The sequence below is a fragment of the Triturus cristatus genome, chromosome 4_1 (assembly GCF_964204655.1).
Source record: "Triturus cristatus chromosome 4_1, aTriCri1.1, whole genome shotgun sequence".
Classification (NCBI taxonomy): Eukaryota; Metazoa; Chordata; class Amphibia; order Caudata; family Salamandridae; genus Triturus; species Triturus cristatus.
This window is the reverse complement of record NC_140585.1, coordinates 223,312,129-223,330,663: the sequence shown is the minus strand read 5'-3', so window position 1 is coordinate 223,330,663 and position 18,535 is coordinate 223,312,129. Positions and strand designations below refer to the sequence as shown.

General features: G+C 52.7%; 1 protein-coding gene across 1 annotated transcript in view; it reads right to left on the bottom strand.

Moving 5' to 3' along the window:
- LOC146854137 (cystine/glutamate transporter-like) overlaps positions 1-18,322 on the bottom strand; it is a 478,984-nt gene extending 460,662 nt beyond the window's left edge. Inside the window, exon 1 of the mRNA XM_085651904.1 lies at positions 18,048-18,322. Within this exon, the coding sequence (XP_085508030.1) occupies positions 18,048-18,252 (205 nt within the window). The 5' untranslated portion in view covers positions 18,253-18,322. The remainder of the gene's footprint in view (positions 1-18,047) is intronic.
- Positions 18,323-18,535: the final 213 nt, after the last annotated feature.

Below are 18,535 nucleotides of genomic sequence, written 5' to 3'. Positions count from 1 at the left end.
CCCATGGATGGCTCACTTTAAAAATATTTACTCATACTCATCTGAAGGCAGGAGTCGCCTGATGAAGTAGCGCCCCGCAATCCACCCTGAATATTGACTTTGAACTCTGAAGTTACACAAGCTGGATTGGCTAGCCCTATTAATAAGGCTCCTGTGCTGGATGCTAACATCAAGCTCTGGCCTACCATCATTACTAATATTCTCAATGCTGCCATCCATTTGTGACCGCCATGATGGGGGGGGAGGGTTGCAGGGGTTCGCGGGGGGGGGGGGTGAGTGGCCCTGTAATTAAAATTAAAAAAAATGTATCTTCCTTCCCCTGGGTCACATGCCGCCTCAGCTCCTGCAGCTCCTGGCCGGGTCTATGGTTTAGCTAGGCAGCCTCCCTCCCTCTCCTAAGCTAATCAGAATGCTGCAATGGCAGCGTTGTGATTGGTGAGGACAGCGCCCGGGCGGGTGCCTGTAGGGAGGCCATTTTCCTTATGTAGGCTGCACATAGAGAGAAAGGGTGAGTGCGCCTGACTTGTGTGGTCGGCCCCAGAGTGTCGACCAAATAGTCATGGAGCACAACAGTGGGCAAGCCACTCCCCCCTGCCCTCGAGCAGGACCGCACACCGCCCGCCCCCAACCAGGCACTTCTGCTTTCTCGCAGTGCGAGCAGCAGAAACATAAAATGGTCATTTTACCATTTTATGCGAGAAGCAGACACATAAAATGGTAATTTTACCATTTTATGTTTCTGCTTCTCGCACTGCAAGAAAGCAATGGGCCTACGCCCCCGCCCCCCAATGGAGAGCCGCTGCTGCTCCAGAACCAGGGGGCTCATGCTTTGATCCCCGGCACCGGCGGCAGATCAGCCCAGCACCATGTGACTCTGGGCAATAGCGCGCTTAATCTTCCCGACGGTCCTCAGCGCCGTGACGCACTCGGGTAATTGTTCCCGCTTTACAAATACTGGACATCTGGAAGCAGCGAGGCCATTTGGGGCAAAGGCAGTAGGTGGGGCTTCCTAGACAAGACATTGGTCCTACTTTCCTTCGAATCATGTGAGACAACATCTCAGAGTTGGCTTCGAAGGAGGGAGGCAGCCATGCTGCACTTTTGGGAAATTATTGTAATTATTAACAGGGTGGGCAATCCAATCCAATGCTGGATCAGTTTCCCCTGGAGACTGGGTGACCCTCCCCCATGACCCAACAACCTCTCAAATAGTTTCATTCTAGAAAAGAGACAGCAAAGGAGGGCTAAATGTAGATCGGATGTGACTCAGGGTCCGGCGAAGCCAGAGTTCGATTATTATTATTGTTAATAAAGAAAGACCTCGAGCATTTAAGAGCCCTTGCTGTGAATTGCCGGACCTGAAAATGCCAAATTGTTCAGACTACATTACAAAACCTTTAATCCATCCAGGCTAATAGTGACCGGTTCTGAAAAGTGCAAAATCGTGGCCGTCAAGTCTGGAGTGCAAACCCGTGTGTGCGACGAAAAAATGAGAGTGCAGGCACTCACGTGATCAAAGTATCTGCTTTGAAAGGAGTGAAGCTCCAGTCTGAGAGGTACCGATAATCTGCATTAACATTAGTGTCGGAAGCGGAGAAGGACTGGTACTCATCAGCGGACAGTTCCGCACCCATGCCGAGAGATACCAGAGTTCTCCAATGAAAGTACTGGACCCAGGCTGTAAAGAGCCAGTACTTTTCAGTGACAACTCTCCAACCCATGCTGAGCGGTACCAGTACTCTCCATGGAAAATAATGGCCCAGGCTGTGACATTCCAGTACCTTTCAGTGTTTCACAGTACCCGTGATGGGCCCTGCTCGTGTTATCTGTAATGGTTGACGGTCTAGTTGCTACGCAGCAGGTACCGCACGTCATCCGCAGGCCAGGCGTGGCCTGCGGGGTCCATTAAAGGGAGCCGGCCCGCTCGGGGCGAGGTCTCCGGCCACAGCACTGGTGTGGGGTGATTCTGTGCTTGCGGCTCCGCGCTTGTGGCGTGCTTGGTTACCCCTGACTCCGGCCCCGCTGCCCCCACACAACACTGGCGATGAGGGTGGGGGCGACCAGCATCGCGTGCTCCCGCAGCGACACACAGCTGAGTCCTGCAGCCCGACATCCCAGCATCGGGGAACTTCGCACGCGCACGTGCGTCACGGTGAGGCTGAGGCCTATAACCACGTGGTTGAGGCTGCAGCGGGCCCGCGTATCTTTGCATGTATTAAGCGGAGCGGAGCGTCTCCGATTCCCCGCGTGATCGGACAGAGGGAGGAGCAGAGTTCTTTCCAACAAGCAGTAGACAATCCAATTGGGGGAGCACCCTCCATCAAGTATTGGCCAATACAATTGGGGGAACACTACCATCACGCTGCTCATGTCACGAGGCACAGCTCGATTGAACAGGGGAACACCGGGAACCTGAACACTGGCCCTTAAAGCGCCCAGGAGAGAGAAACCCCACTGCTGATTGGGCTCACGCGCACCGGCCCAGGAAGGGAGAAAAGGAAAAAAAAAAGAAAAAAAACAAGGGGAAAAAGGGAGAGACACACCACCTGCCACACAGTTCCAATACAGCCCATACGAGCGGGCGCGATGAGCAACAGTGGCCAGGTGGCCGCACAAGGCCCCGGAGCAGCACCCGGCCAAGCGGCTGCGCCAGCCCACGTCCCCTTTCAGCATGCAGTATCAGGGGTCCTACCCCCCTTCAGCGAGTTGGAAGACCCGGCAACCGCAGCGCCCCGGTGAAAGATATGGATAGAGCGCCTCAACAACTACTTTATTGTCACAAGAGAGACAGACAATGCAATAAAAAGATCCTTGCTTTTAGACTATGCGGGGGATGAGATATTCAAGTTGTTCAAGCACCTACCAAACACGGGTACAGCCGCGGACTATGACGCAGCGGTGGCCGCCCTTGATGCACACTTCGACCCACAGCTCAACCCAGACTTCGAGCGGTTCAAGTTGCGCCAGGCCCGACAACGGGAGGGGGAGTTGATGGACGTTTTCTATGCCCGGCTGCGCGAGCTGGCGAGCACCTGCACGGAGGACGACCAGCCAAAAGAAATACACGCCCAGCTCATACAAGGGTGCAGAGACAAGACACTAAGGGGCCTTATCCTTCGCCAGCCAAAGATCGCGCTGGAGGACATGCTGGTACTGGCAAGATCGCACGACCTGTCCGCAGCCCGGGCCAATGAAATGGAGCAAGCCCTTGTCAAGGCCCCAGGGCGGACAGAGCCCATCAAGACAGAACGGGCGGATGCCCTTCGCGCCAAACCGCGAGGAGACCCACAAAAGACTGCACACCAAGAAGGATCGAAGCAAAAGTGTGGATATTGCGGGTATGAGCCGCACGCAGCGAAGGACTGCCCAGCGCAGGGGAAAACGTGCACCAACTGCGGAATCCCCAACCATTTCGCGTCAGTGCGCCAGAGATGCACCAGAGGTCGGGAATTCCGAAGCCGAAGACCGCCGACGAAAGATGTACGACAGCTGTCCGTAACCGAAGGAAGGCCGCAGGTCGAGCAGCAGAGGGGGAAGAGGTATCAGGATGTAAGTGAAGAGTCGTCAGGCGATGATGTGGACGAAGCGTACCTGATCTCATTTGCGCGGGAACTCAAGCTACGCCGCAGGCCTCAACCGACGTGTGTGGTGCACGTGGCAGCGACAGAAGTGCAAGCCGCGATCGACACGGGAGCCACGGTGAATGTGATGGGCCTTCAACAATACCGACGCCTAAGACCCTGCCCGCCGGTACAACCATCCAAGACAAAGATCTACGCATATGGAGCTGACACTCCCCTGCCTCTAAAAGGGAAAATAACGGTCCCTGTTAAGGCCGATGAATGTGAGGTGATGACAACGATCCACGTCATCGACAGGGAGGCAGACACCCTCATAAGCAGTCACACGGCAGAAGACCTGGGGTTAATATCCTTCGCCAGGAGGGTGCAGACCCACCAAGTAGAAGAGCTGCTCAACCAGTTCCCTGAGTTTTTTCGAGGTCTCGGGCGCATCAAGTGCGACCCAGTGAAGCTGCACATCGACAAGACGGTTGTCCCGGTCGCATTGAGGCACAGAAGAGTCCCATTCCATTTGCGACCGTTGGTGGAGAAGGAACTGGACAACCTAGAAAAACTTGGCGTCATCGAGAAAGCATCAGGCCCGACACCCTGGGTGTCCCCAATGGTCATAGCAGAGAAACCGAAGCAACCAGGAGTGATACGACTCTGTATCGACATGAGGCTTCCCAACAAAGCCATAAAGAGGGAGCGGCACATCACGCCGACAATGGACGACATTATAGCAGATGTAAATGGATCTAAATGGTTCTCGAAGATCGACCTCAACGCGGGATACCACCAGCTCCCGCTGGCCAGAGAGAGCCGCTACATTACGACCTTCAGCACTCATCTGGGGCTCCGGAGGTACAAGAGACTTAATTTTGGGATATCCTCGCCGGCAGAAGTGTTCCAGATCACCATCCGGGAAATGCTGTCGGGGCTCCCGGGAGTGTTGAACGTGAGCGATGACATTCTCATCCATTCGGCAACAGCGGCCGACCAGTATAGACACCTCCGCAACACCCTGGCGCGCCTCCAGGAGCATGGGGCCACACTCCATAAAGACAAGTGCCAATTCTTCCAACCGTCCCTGGAGTTCTTCGGATACATATTTGTGAGAAGTTGGCCTGGCATATGCTGGGCACTAGTTCTAGTGGCCACCTTGCACCAGTCCAATTCGACTCCTATGATGTTAGGTTTAAAAGACAACCTTTAAAGAAAGCTATTCTAGTGGTAGCTGTGGAGAGCAACCTTCAGGCTAAGTCTTGAAGGAGTGTTAAGCTTATTGTTTTACCATAGATAACCTCTTGAATGACCAAATGAAAGAGTATTCCACACGGGTATATATATAAAATATATGTGTTTATTCTAAACAGAATCCCCAAGTCTCTTTATGAGGCTAAGGCAAAGTTATACATCAAACAAGCATTGATAGATACAAATAAATAGCACTGTTAACATTGGGCCCCAGGGGGGACCAAACCATATACTAAAATAGTGGTATAAGAACCACGACAATTCTACAAGCAATGCCTAGGGCATTCAGGATCGCTTGCCCCTTAAGAATCCACCCCAAGTGATTAGGAAGGGGACCCACGGGAGACGCGTGCAGTGCAAGAAGCTGCTATCGGGATCTCAATACAAGCCTATGGAGAATGTCGCGGTTGGAAATAAAACATTTAAAAATATTTTTAGCAGGAGTTCAAAGTTAAAACTTTACAGTTAAGCTCTTAGATAGCCCACAACCTCGGGAGTACCGTAGTACCACTGTTACCTGCCCCAGGGAAGCCGGGTGCATAGGTCGATTTCGATGTCGGGTCGCGGGCTGATTTCCTATGGAAAAAGAGTCAAAAGTTCTGCTAGCCAAAAGCGTCGATGATGCCGTGAAGATCAAAGATGTGAAGATTGAAGAAGAGGACCTGAAAGCAGAGGGGACAGAGTCTGGGTCACAGCAAGTGACCAGGAGGCTCAAAGCAAGGAGCCCTTCGATGTCGGGTGCTTCAGGATGAAGGTGGTGTAGCTGCAGCCACGGACTCCGGGAGGCTTCAGGGAAGGCCAGCTTCGGAAGGGCGTCTGTCCCACATCGGATGAGGGTCGCTGCAGTGTTAGTGTCCGGATTGGACCCACTAAACCTTGGCAACCATAACCCACGCAAGATGAACAAATACTGCTACGGTGCAGACCCACAAGGTCTGAGCGAGGTCTCCTTCGAGGAGACTGGAGAGCAGGCCTGGAGCAACCAGGGGAACCCTTGTTTGTGAAGATTGACCTCCGCTAGGGCCCACAAGTTGAGTGACAAGGGACCGCAGGAGGCGGCAATTTGGAGTGCGTAAAAGGGCACCCACGGGCCACCGGAGTGGGCTAGGGCACTGGTACTTGGCACAATTGCTGTTAGATGGTTGGCTCGAAAACGGGCCAAAGCACAACTTCCCTACTGGTCAGGGTCGTGTGCTACACAAGAGGTGGCCGGTGTCCTTGGGTATTGGGGATCTCGGCACCCACGCGGTCCACGGTGCCCAAACTTGTTGAGCACACTCACTGGCCTCTGGGATGCGCCGGAAACCCACCTCAAGGGAGTAGGAGGTCGTCGAAGTTCGAAGGAGCAGCGAAGTTCCAACCGGGTCACTTGCAGTGTTTCAGGTGCCTGCCAAGCAGGGGGATAACTCCTTTATCCCAAGGGAGATTTCTTCCGTCAGCTGGGCAGCAGCAAGTCGAAGTTCAAGAATCCAAAGTTCAAGATTAATCTGAGGCTCTGGGGCCACGTTATTCACCTTTATCCCCAAGATGAGGGGAGTGTCCAGAATAGTGTCCACCAATCAATGGTGAGGCGGGAAAGGGTGGCTACACCCTCTCCCCTTTGTGTGTTTCCCGCCTGGGCATGGGGCAGGATGCCCCTGACCCGGTTCCAAGCGGTGTATGCAGAATGAGGTCTCTGCAGCTGCCTACGTGCAGCTCTGAAAGGACATTTGGTGCACCCACCCTGTTCCAATCCACATAATCCTGTCTGGGGAGATGCTAGCACCTCCCTGCCACAGGAGCCCTATTGTCCAGCTGACGAGGCTGGGGTGTTCCCCAGCAACAGCCAGCCAGAGTCGTGGAGGTGGCCGGTAGCATCCATTTTGTGTTACCTGTGCACTTTTAAATTGGTGTCTAAATTCTACCGCTTTTCCCATATCGCCCCTCTAGCAGGGGGGAATCATACCCTCATGCCCATGGCTGGACTGGGGGTATGATTCCTACATGTTTGACACCAAACACGACATGATTCTGTGTAGCCATACTCAAGTTATCGCGATGACGCGATTGACTTATAATGCGGTTAAGAGTATATGGTATGGTTACACTACAAACAACCCAGCAATGGTTTTATGAAGGTTGCAGAGGGGTCCTTCTCAGGTAGGGGTCCCCCCTCACACATATCCCAGCTCCCTGCCTTGTAGGATTACCAAGGCCTGCTATAGGGGTGACCTATGAGAGTACATGTGTTGTAATGGGGTGGGATATAGGCTACCTATATCCCTGTAAGGGGTGCTAGCACCACCTTACCCAGACTACAGTAGTGGTCTGGTGGTGTCAGTTTGTATGGCTGTCCCAGGGTGGCACAATAAGTGCTGCAGCCCTGGTAGGCCTACTGAGGGACCCATGCCCTGGGTACTTAGGGTACCATCTACAAGGGACTGTCAGGGTATCCTCAGCATCCAATTGGTTAGTACCTAGGGTACTCACATAGTTTAACAGAGGGAGCAGATAGGCTGGGGTCCTGAATGGCAGGGTCACAGCCTGGCTAGAGTCATAAAACAGTCAAAACATCAGCAAAAAGTTGGGGGCAACTATGCAGTCGATGCCACTCTCCTACACAATCCCCCCCCCAAACGCAGGGACATTAAACTAACCTTGACCAGTTGAGTCTTCATGTTCTAAGTGGAAATTTCTGGAGAGGCCATCTGCATTGGCATGGTTGCTCCCAGGTCTATGTTCCACTGTAAAGTCCATCCCCTGTAGAGAAATGGACCACCTGAGTAGTTTGGGGTTTTCACCTTTCATCTGTTTTAGCCATAGGAGGGGCTTATGGTCGGTTTGAACAATGAAGTGAGTGCCAAACAAGAATGGCCTCAGCTTCTTCAAGGCCCAGACCACAGCAAAGGCCTCCCTCTCTATAGCTGACCAACGTTTCTCTCTGGGGGTCAACCTTCTGCTAATGAAAGCTACTGGTTGATCCTGGCCCTCCTCATTCAGTTGTGATAACACAGCACCTACCCCCACCTCTAAATCATCAGTTTGCACTATGAATTCTTTGGAGTAGTTGGGGCTTTGGAGCACTGGAGCAGAGCACATTGCCTGTTTAAGGTCATCAAAAGCTTTCTGACAGCTGACAGTCCACTGAACCTTTTTGGGCATCCTCTTGCAGGTGAGATCATTCAAGGGGGTCACTATGGATCCATATCCCTTTACAAATATTCTATAATAACCAGTCAGGCCCAAGAAAGCTCGAACCTGAGTCTGGGTGGTTGGAGCAACCCAGTCCATGATGGTCTGGATTTTGCTCTGTAATGGCTGAACCTGGCCTCCACCTACAAGGTGTCCCAGGTATACAACCTGACTCTGCCCTATCTGGCACTTAGTAGCCTTGATAGTGAGCCCTGCCTTCTGCAGTGCTTCCAAAACTTTCCTCAGGTGGATCAGGTGATCCTCCCAGGTGGAGCTAAAGACAGCAATATCATCTAGATATGCTGCACTAAAGTCTTCCAGGCCTGAAAGGACTTGGTTCACCAACCTTTGAAAAGTGGCAGGTGCATTCTTCAAACCAAAGGGCATCACAATAAATTGATAATGCCCACTAGGGGTCGAAAATGCTGTTTTGGCTTTTGCAGACTCAGCTAACCTTATCTGCCAGTAGCCAGCTGTCAGATCAAATGTGCTCAGATATTTGGCTGAGGCCAATCTATCTATGAGCTCATCTGCTCTGGGAATTGGGTGTGCATCAGTCTTAGTGACTGCATTGAGTCCCCTGTAGTCGACACAAAACCTCATCTCTCTCTTACCACCCTGGGTGTGAGGTTTTGGTACTAGGACTACTAGGCTAGCCCAAGGGCTATCTGAGGGCTCAATTACCCCTAATTCCAACATCTTTTGGACTTCTGTCCTGATACAGTCCCTGACATGATCAGGTTGCCTGTAGATTTTATTCTTGACAGGCAGACTGTTCCCAGTGTCCACTTCGTGAGTGCACCAGGTGGTCTGACTTGGAGTCAGAGAAAACATATGTCTGTAAGACTGAAGAACCTGTCTACAGTCTGCTTGCTGCTGGTCAGTGAGGCTGCCTGCCAAGGCTACTCCATCAACTGACCCATCGTCAGGGTTCTGAGAGAGCAGGTCTGGGAGAGGGTCACTCTCTTCCTCCTGTCCCTCATCTGTTGCCATGAGCAAGCCCATGTCAGCCCTGTCCACATATGCTTTCAGCCTATTCACATGAAGTACCCTGTGGGGACTTCTAGGAGTGCCAAGGTCCACTAAGTAAGTGACCTCTCCCTTTTTCTCCAAAATGGTATGGGGTCCACTCCATTTGTCCTGGAGAGCTGCTGGGGCCACAGGCTCCAACACCCACACCTTCTGTCCTGGCTGGTACACCACCAAGACAGCCTTTTGGTCATGCCAGGCTTTCTGTAATTTCTGGCTTGCCTCAAGGTTTTTATTCACCTTCTTCATATACTCAGCCATCCGGGAGCGGAGACCAAGTACATAGTCCACTATATCCTGTTTGGGAGGTTTGAGAGGTTGCTCCCATCCCTCCTTCACTAGACACAGTGGCCCTCTAACAGGATGGCCAAAAAAAAGTTCAAAGGGGCTGTAGCCAACCCCCTTTTGTGGCACCTCTCTGTATGCGAAGAGAAGGCAGGGTAGGAGAACACCCCATTTTCGCCTAAGCTTTTCTGGGAGCCCTTTGATCATACCCTTTAAGGTCTTGTTGAATCTCTCAACAAGTCCATTACATTGAGGATGGTAAGGGGTGGTGAACCTATAGTTGACACCACACTCCTTCCACATTGCCTTGAGGTAACTACTCATGAAGTTTGTACCTCTGTCAGACAATACCTCCTTAGGAAACCCCACCCTGGAAAAGATTCCCAGGAGGGCCCTTGCCACCACAGGTGCTGTAATGGTCCTAAGGGGAATAGCTTCTGGGTATCTGGTGGCATGATCCACTACCACCAGAATGAACCTGTGCCCAGATGCTGTTGGTGGGTCTAGGGGACCAACTATATCAATCCCCACCCGTTCAAAGGGCACCCCCACCACAGGCAATGGTATCAGGGGGGCCTTTGTGGACTTTCCTGCTTTGCCACTGGCTTGGCAGGTAATGCAAGAGCTACAAAAGTTCTTACAGTCCTCACTCATCTGAGGCCAGGGAAAGTGAGGGACAATTCTGTCCCAAGTCTTGTTTTGGCCTAGGTGTCCTGCTAAGGGAATGTCATGGGCCAGTGTGAGTAGGAAGCCCCTAAACTTCTGAGGTATGACCAACCTCCTGGCTGCTCCAGGCTTGGGGTCTCGACCCTCAGAATATAGGAGCCCATCTTCCCAATAAACTTTATGGGATCCACTGGCATTCCCTGCAGCCTCAGCAGCAGCTTGCTGTCTGAGGGGTTCAAGAGTGGGGCAGCTCTGCTGCTCCAGGCTCAAGTCTGCCCTAGAAGGTCCCCCTGCCCCCAAGAACTCAACCTGATCAGGTTCCAGTTCATCTGGGGCAGTTCCTTCTTCAGGAGCCAGATCCTCTTCTGCTAAAAGAGTCTCTGCAGACTGATCCTGGGGGGAAGGCTCTGCCTTACCCCTGCTACTCCTCCTCTTGGAAGGTCCTTGGTCCATTTTTCCAGGATCCAAGGCCTGTTCAGTTCCTATCAGCTTTGCTTTTGACCTTGTCAGGGCAAACACCTCTGCTGGTATACCCAACATTGCTACATGGGTACTTAGCTCCACCTCAGCCCATGCTGAGGACTCCAAATCATTCACTAGTAAACATTCCACAGGTAGGTCTGCACTCACCACAACTTTCTTGAGGCCAGTTACCCCTCCCCATGAGAAGTTCACAACTGCTAGAGCATGGTTAGTACTAACATTGCTTGCATTGGTCACTTGGTAAGTTTCCCCAAGTATGATCTGGTTAGGGTCCACAAGTTCCTTAGTCACCATGGTGACACTGGCTCCTGTGTCCCTAAAAGCTATTGACTCCCTTCCATTTATAGTTGGCTGCTGTTTGTATTTGCCCAGGCCACTGGGACTCACAAATAGGGACAGGTCCCCATCACAAACAAGCACAGCCTGAGTAGGAGTTCTGACTAGGCCAGAGTCCTCTCCAGATCCCAGGGTCAACCCTACTATACCCTTGTTCTGTGTACCACCACCTATAGTTGCACTAGGGGGAGCAGTTGCCTTAGGGGCAGGTGGAGTGGTACTGGGGGAGTCTTTGGCCTTGTTACAATCTGAAGTCCAATGGGTTTTCTGCTTACATTGTTTACACCATGGCTTCCTGGTTTGTTTAGCTTTAGAAGCTTGGGATTTATCAGATGCAGCTTTTTGGGGGCCTGTTGAAGACTGCTGGTCTTTTCCCTTTTCCCCACCCTTCTCAGAGTTTTTAGCATCTTCCTTTTTAGTTGCACCCCCCAAGGGCTGGACCTTCTGCTTAATCCTGGTTCTGACCCATTTGTCTGCCTTCTTTCCCAATTCTTGGGGAGAGGTCAGATCAGAGTCAACCAGGTGCTGATGTAAGAGCTGGTTCTGACAGTTGTTAAGAATCTGCTCCCTCATTATGAGATTGTACAATCCTTGGTAATCATTTACTTTACAGCCAGTTAACCAACCTTCCAGTGCCTTGGTAGCACAATCTACAAAGTCTACCCAATCCTGATTCTGTGCTTTTTGGGTGTCTCTGAACTTAAGTCTGTATTGATCAGTGGTTAAGCCAAACCCATCTATTAAAGCATCTCTCAGGATATAATAATCATCAGCATCCTCTTCTCTTACAGAGAGGAGCTTGACTCTACCTTTGTCTGCAAAGGAGAGCCACAGGATTGCTGCCCACTGCTCTACTGGGACCCTTTGTACTTTACAGGCCCTCTCAAGTGCAGTGATCCATTTGTGGATATCATCCCCTGACTGATAGGGGGGCACAATCTTGTGGAGGTTCCTATTGTCAGGAGCTTTCTCTCTAACTCTAGGGGTTTCATTACTGCCACCAGGGGTCTCTAGACCCCACTTTCTTGAAGCTTTCTGAAGCTCCAGGGCTTCCCTGTCCAATGCTAACTGTTCTCTCTTAAGCTGTAGTTTAGCCTGCTCAATTTTGATCAGTCTGCACTTCCTCTCATGAGAGGATTCTCTTCTCTGAGAAGAGGCAAAGGTCCCTTTGGATCTCACAGAGTGGATGGACCCCTCTGAGGGGGATCTGGCCCTTCTGTTTGGATCCACCATTCTCCCTTTAGGAATGGGGAGAGTGCCTCTTGGGCCTTCATCCCCATGTCTTGAATGGTCTTGGTCATCCAGGTCAAGGTCATCTTCCTCTTCCTGGTCCTCATCAGAGTCCACCCCCTGGGTGTCCTCTTCTGGGGGATGCCCACCCAATTCATCTACCCCACCAGACCCTAAAGTCTGCTTAAAATCTGCTATGAGCAGGATTTCCCTGAGGCGTTGAGTGTTGGCACCTTTGTTTGTCTTAAGTTTCCTAGAGGTGCACATCTCCCTAAGCTCTGCAAAAGAGAGATGGTCATACTTGTCGACTGGGACCCTCTGGGGTCCTTCCAGAGCCTTATGGGCACCTGAACTTAAAGACATGTCTAGTGTAGTGGTACTGCTGTATCCACCTACACTATGTGTGGCCTACTGAACCCTCTCTTGAGTTGTAGTCACGGTGTGCTAAACCCTCTACACACAACTCTAAGTTCAGGTGAACTTATTGTATACTAAGCTTGTAATTTATATGTACCTTTGGTACCTAGTGGCTTTCACTTTAGAAATTCAATTTGTTATCTGGTAAAACAATGGCAAGCTTGAATCCCACCGCTGCACACCAATGTGAGAAGTTGGCCTGGCATATGCTGGTCACTAGTTCTAGTGGCCACCTTGCACCAGTCCAATTCGACTCCTATGATGTTAGGTTTAAAAGACAACCTTTAAAGAAAGCTATCCTAGTGGTAGCTGTGGAGAGCAGCCTTCAGGCTAAGTCTTGAAGGAGTGTTAAGCTTATTGTTTTACCATAGATAACCTCTTGAATGACCAAATGAAAGAGTATTCCACACGGGTATACATATAAAATATATGTGTTTATTCTAAACAGAATCCCCAAGTCTCTTTATGAGGCTAAGGCAAAGTTATACATCAAACAAGCATTGATAGATACAAATAAATAGCATTGTTAACATTGGGCCCCAGGGGGGACCAAACCATATACTAAAATAGTGGTATAAGAACCACGACAATTCTACAGGCAATGCCTAGGGCATTCAGGATCGCTTGCCCCTTAAGAATCCACCCCAAGTGATTAGGAAGGGGACCCACGGGAGACGCGTGCAGTGCAAGAAGCTGCTATCGGGATCTCAATACAAGCCTATGGAGAAAGTCGCGGTTGGAAATAAAACATTTAAAAATACTTTTAGCAGGAGTTCAAAGTTAAAACTTTACAGTTAAGCTCTTAGATAGCCCACAACCTCTGGAGTACCGTAGTACCACTGTTACCTGCCCCAGGGAAGCCGGGTGCATAGGTCGATTTCGATGTCGGGTCGCGGGCTGATTTCCTATGGAAAAAGAGTCAAAAGTTCTGCTAGCCAAAAGCGTCGATGATGCCGTGAAGATCAAAGATGTGAAGATTGAAGAAGAGGACCTGAAAGCAGAGGGGACAGAGTCTGGGTCACAGCAAGTGACCAGGAGGCTCAAAGCAAGGAGCCCTTCGATGTCGGGTGCTTCAGGATGAAGGTGGTGTAGCTTGGATCTGCAGCCACGGACTCCGGGAGGCTTCAGGGAAGGCCAGCTTCGGGAGGGCGACTGTCCCACGTCGGATGAGGGTCGCTGCGGTGTTAGTGTCCGGATTGGATCCACTAAGCCTTGGCAACCACAACCCACGCAAGATGAACAAATACTGCTACGGTGCAGACCCACAAGGTCTGAGCGAGGTCTCCTTCGAGGAGACTGGAGAGCAGGCCTGGAGCAACCAGGGGAACCTCCGCTAGGGCCCACAAGTCGCGGGAGGCGGCAATTTGGAGTGCGTAAAAGGGCACCCACGGGCCACCGGAGTGGGCTAGGGCGCTGGTACTTGGCACAATTGCTGTTAGATGGTTGGCTCGAAAACAGGCCAAAGCACAACTTCCCCACTGGTCAGGGTCGTGTGCTACGCAAGAGGTGGCCGGTGTCCTCGGGTATTGGGGATCTCGGCACCCACGCGGTCCACGGTGCCCAAACTCGTTGAGCACACTCACTGGCCTCTGGGATGCGCTGGAAACCCACCTCAAGGGAGTAGGAGGTCGTCGAAGTTCGAAGGAGCAGCGAAGTTCCAACCGGGTCACTTGCAGTGCTTCAGGTGCCTGCCAAGCAGGGGGATAACTCCCTTATCCCAAGGGAGATCTCTTCCATCAGCTGGGCAGCAGCAAGTCGAAGTTCAAGAATCCAAAGTTCAAGATTAATCTGAGGCTCTGGGGCCACGTTATTCACCTTTGTCCCCAAGATGAGGGGAGTGTCCAGAATAGTGTCCACCAATCAATGGTGAGGCGGGAAAGGGTGGCTACACCCTCTCCCCTTTGTGTGTTTCCCGCCTGGGCATGGGGCAGGATGCCCCTGAACTGGTTCCAAGTGGTGTATGCAGAATGAGGTCTCTGCAGCTGCCTACGTGCAGCTCTGAAAGGACATTTGGTGCACCCACCCTTTTCCAATCCACATAATCCTGTCTGGGGAGATGCTAGCACCTCCCTGCCACAGGAGCCCTATTGTCCAGCTGGCGAGGCTGGGGTTTTCCCCAGCAACAGCCAGCCAGAGTCGTGGAGCTGGCCGGTAGCATCCATTTTGTGTTACCTGTGCACTTTTAAATTGGTGTCTAAATTCTACCGCTTTTCCCATATCGCCCCTCTAGCAGGGGGGAATCGTACCCTCATGCCCATGGCTGGACTGGGGGTATGATTCCTACATGTTTGACACCAAACACGACATGGTTCTGTGTAGCCATACTCAAGTTATCGCGATGACGCGATTGACTTATAATGCGGTTAAGAGTATATGGTATGGTTACACTACAAACAACCCAGCAAAGGTTTTACGAAGGTTGCAGAGGGTTCCTACTCAGGTAGGGGTCCCCCCTCACACATATCCCAGCACCCTGCCTTGTAGGATTACCAAGGCCTGCTATAGGGGTGACCTATGAGAGTACATGTGTTGTAATGGGGTGGGATATAGGCTACCTATATCCCTGTAAGGGGTGCTAGCACCACCTTACCCAGACTACAGTAGTGGTCTGGTGGTGTCAGTTTGTATGGCTGTCTCAGGGTGGCACAACAAGTGCTGCAGCCCTGGTAGGCCTACTGAGGGACCCATGCCCTGGGTACTTAGGGTACCATCTACAAGGGACTGTCAGGGTATCCTTAGCATCCAATTGGTTAGTACCTAGGGTACTCACATAGTTTAACAGAGGGAGCAGATAGGCTGGGGTCCTGAATGGCAGGGCCACAGCCTGGCTAGAGTCATAAAACAGTCAAAACATCAGCAAAAAGTTGGGGGCAACTATGCAGTCGATGCCACTCTCCTACAATATTCAATCAGGAAGGCATCCAGGTAGACCCTCGGAAGTCCCAGTCGATCAAAGACGCACCCGCGCCCACCTCGCCAACGGAGGTGCGCAGTTTTCTGGGCATGGCGACGTACTGCGGGAGGTTCATCCCCGGACTGGCCACGCGAGCGGAACCCCTACGAGCACTCACCAAGTCGGACACCCAGTGGCAGTGGGGACCGAAAGAGGAAGAGGCGTTCCAAGGCATCAAAGACGCCCTCCTGGGAGAAGGCACGCTGGCATACTTCGACCCCTCGAAGCGGACGGAAGTGTTGGTCGACGCCAGCACCGTAGGACTCGGTGCCGTGCTGGCACAGGAACGAGAACCGGGCCGGTGGGCTGCCCTGTCCTTCGCCAGCAAGTCTCTTACGCCCACCGAAACACGGTATGTCCAGATAGAGCGAGAAGCGCTCGCCATCAAGTGGGCCTGCCACCACTTCCACTTATACCTCAAAGGACAACCGTTCACGATGGTAACCGATTACCAGCCACTCGTGCCGCTCTTCAAAGGAACATCACCAAATCCCCCACCTCGCATCGAGAGATGGGCGGTCCAGTTACAACCGTACGAAATGGAGGTAGTGTATCGACCCGGAGCCAAGAACCCGGCCGATTTTCTATCACGACACCTGGACAAGACGGCCACGTTGGAGGACGCGGACGAAACTGAGCAGTATGTGTGTCTGGTATCGGCGGCAGCCTGCCCACTGAACATGACCCTGGAGGACATAAAAGAAGCAGCCCTGACCGACGGGGTTACAACCCAGACGCTGAAGGCAGTACAAGAGGGATCATGGGCGCACTACCTGCGGCAAGCCAACTCGTGGAGCCCGGAAGAACGGGAACACACGGCGAAGATGTGGCAGATCAGACACGAACTCAGTGCCACTCCTGATGGAGTCCTACTACGAGGGCCTCGGCTAGTGATACCCCAGGCGTTACGACAGAAGGCAATGCAGCTAGCCCATGGAGGGCATCAAGGAGTCACAAGAATGAAATCCAGGATGAGGGAGAAGGTCTGGTTCCCGGAGCTGGAGAATATGGTAGAGGAGTACGTGAGACGGTGCCCGTTGTGCCAACTGACTGGGGGCATGGAACGGCCCGCGCCGGTCATCACAGAGGACGTGTGCACAGTCCCGTGGTCACGGGTCAGCATAGACTTCGGTAGTTTCCCGGGGGGGAAACACACCCTCGTACTAGTAGATGGCTTCTCGAAATACCCCATAGTGGAGGTAGTGGCATCCACAGCCTTCGCCCACGTGGCACCGGTTCTTGAGAAGACGTTTGCCATGTTTGGATTCCCGGAAGAGATCCGCAGCGATAACGGACCACCGTTTCAAGGAGCTGAATTCGCCACATTCCTCGCACAAAGAGGGATACGTCATCGACGCATAACCCCCCATTGGCCGCAGGCCAATGGAGACGTAGAGCGCTTCATGCGCACACTGAACAAGGTGTTCCGGATCGCGGGAGTTGAACAGGCCGATCCAGAGAAGTGTCTCCATGAGTTTCTGCGGGAGTACAGGAGTTCTCCACACTGCACCACCAAGAGGAGTCCGTGGGCCCTGATGCTCCATGGCCCACGAAGAGACCTACTCCCCACGTGCCCAGGCTGGGCGCTGCCCCCGCTGAGGGAGGAGGAGACACAAGACCGAAGGACCCGCCGCAATGAACGTACGATTCACCGGCGGCGCGCCACGGAAAGGACAATCCGCACAGGGGCCACCGTGCTTATACGAGACCGCCGCCCCGGAGGGAAATTCAGGACTAATTATGAAAGGGGAGGCAAGGAAGTGTCCCGCAACGTCTCGTGGTTCAAAGAGATACCCCAGGACCACCCCGTGACCACCACGGAAGGACTGACAGACGCCCCACTCCCCACCACACCCGGGGGGCCGAGGACATCACGGCATCCACGGCCAGCTCTGCCCCAGCCGGCGGACCCCTCACCAGTCCGCGCCTGCGAAGTTCACCCAGAAGGTACAACCTGAGGCCCAACCCGGGGCCCAGCCAGAGACTGAGAGACTTTGCCTTCTGAGAGGTATCCAGAAGCGGCGGACGAGGGGCACGTAAGTAACACCATCTGTGTAGCTGTGCAAATTGGTTGTAACTGTGTTTCGTCCTGTGGGGTGGGAGGTTTTTGTTTTGGATAAAGTTGGATAGGGGCGAGGTCTCCGGCCACAGCACTGGTGTGGTGTGATTCTGTGCTTGCGGCACCGCGCTTGTGGCGTGCTTGGTTACCCCTGACTCAGGCCCCGCTGCCCCCACACAACATTATCCTCTTCGAATAACAGATGTAGAGTCTGACGGTACCAAGGAGGGGGAGGGAGGGGGGCTGCAGCGAGACGTAAAGTCTTCGGAAAGGCTGGTGCTGAAAGTGCCGTAGGACGAGGCTAGGTTTCTCTACTGCCCTTCAGGTGTCGGTACCAGGCACTGCTTGTCACTGGGACACTGGGGCTTATTTACAAGCCTCTTGCGCCGCCGGTGCGTCACTTTTAATATGGGGAAAAGTGGCGTACCGGCTGCGCAAGGGGCTTGTAAATAGGTCTCCTCTCCAGGGCTACTATCTTCCGTCTGATTGGTTCAACTGAGCTGAAACCGAGACTACAGCTCCCAGAATACCCCGTTTTCTTGAAAGAAAGACAGTCTGGAAACAAAGTGCCCTGATGACAGGGGGTTCAAAATACACCTACCAAACATGGAGAGGATCCCGCAGGCCAGCCAGACGAGGAGGGAGAGCCCGATGTTGCCCGAGTTCTTCAGCACCCCCTTGGGGGAGATGAAGATGCCGCTGCCGATGATGGAGCAGATGGTGAGGGAGATGGCCCGCAGCAGCGTGATCTTCCTCTTCAGGTACACAGCCTCCTCACCCTTCTTACTTTCAGGTGCCGTCCCCATCGCTTCTGCTCTTCGGCCTGTTCTCGCACCGACTCTAGGACAACGCACATCTGCTCTGAAACTCCGTATGTTTTTCTCAGCCCCGCTCTGAAACTCTGTTTGTTTTTCTCAGCACCGGCTCAGGCTGAGCTCCTACAGTGCGCCCCAAAGCTAACTGGAGGAATTAGGAGCGAAGAAGGCGGGGGTGGGGAGTGAGAGCAAATGTGGCCCGGTGGAATGTGGGTGAAGGGAGCGGAAAATAAAGCAACACCAAAAGAGAGTGATACGGTACAGAGGTGAGAGA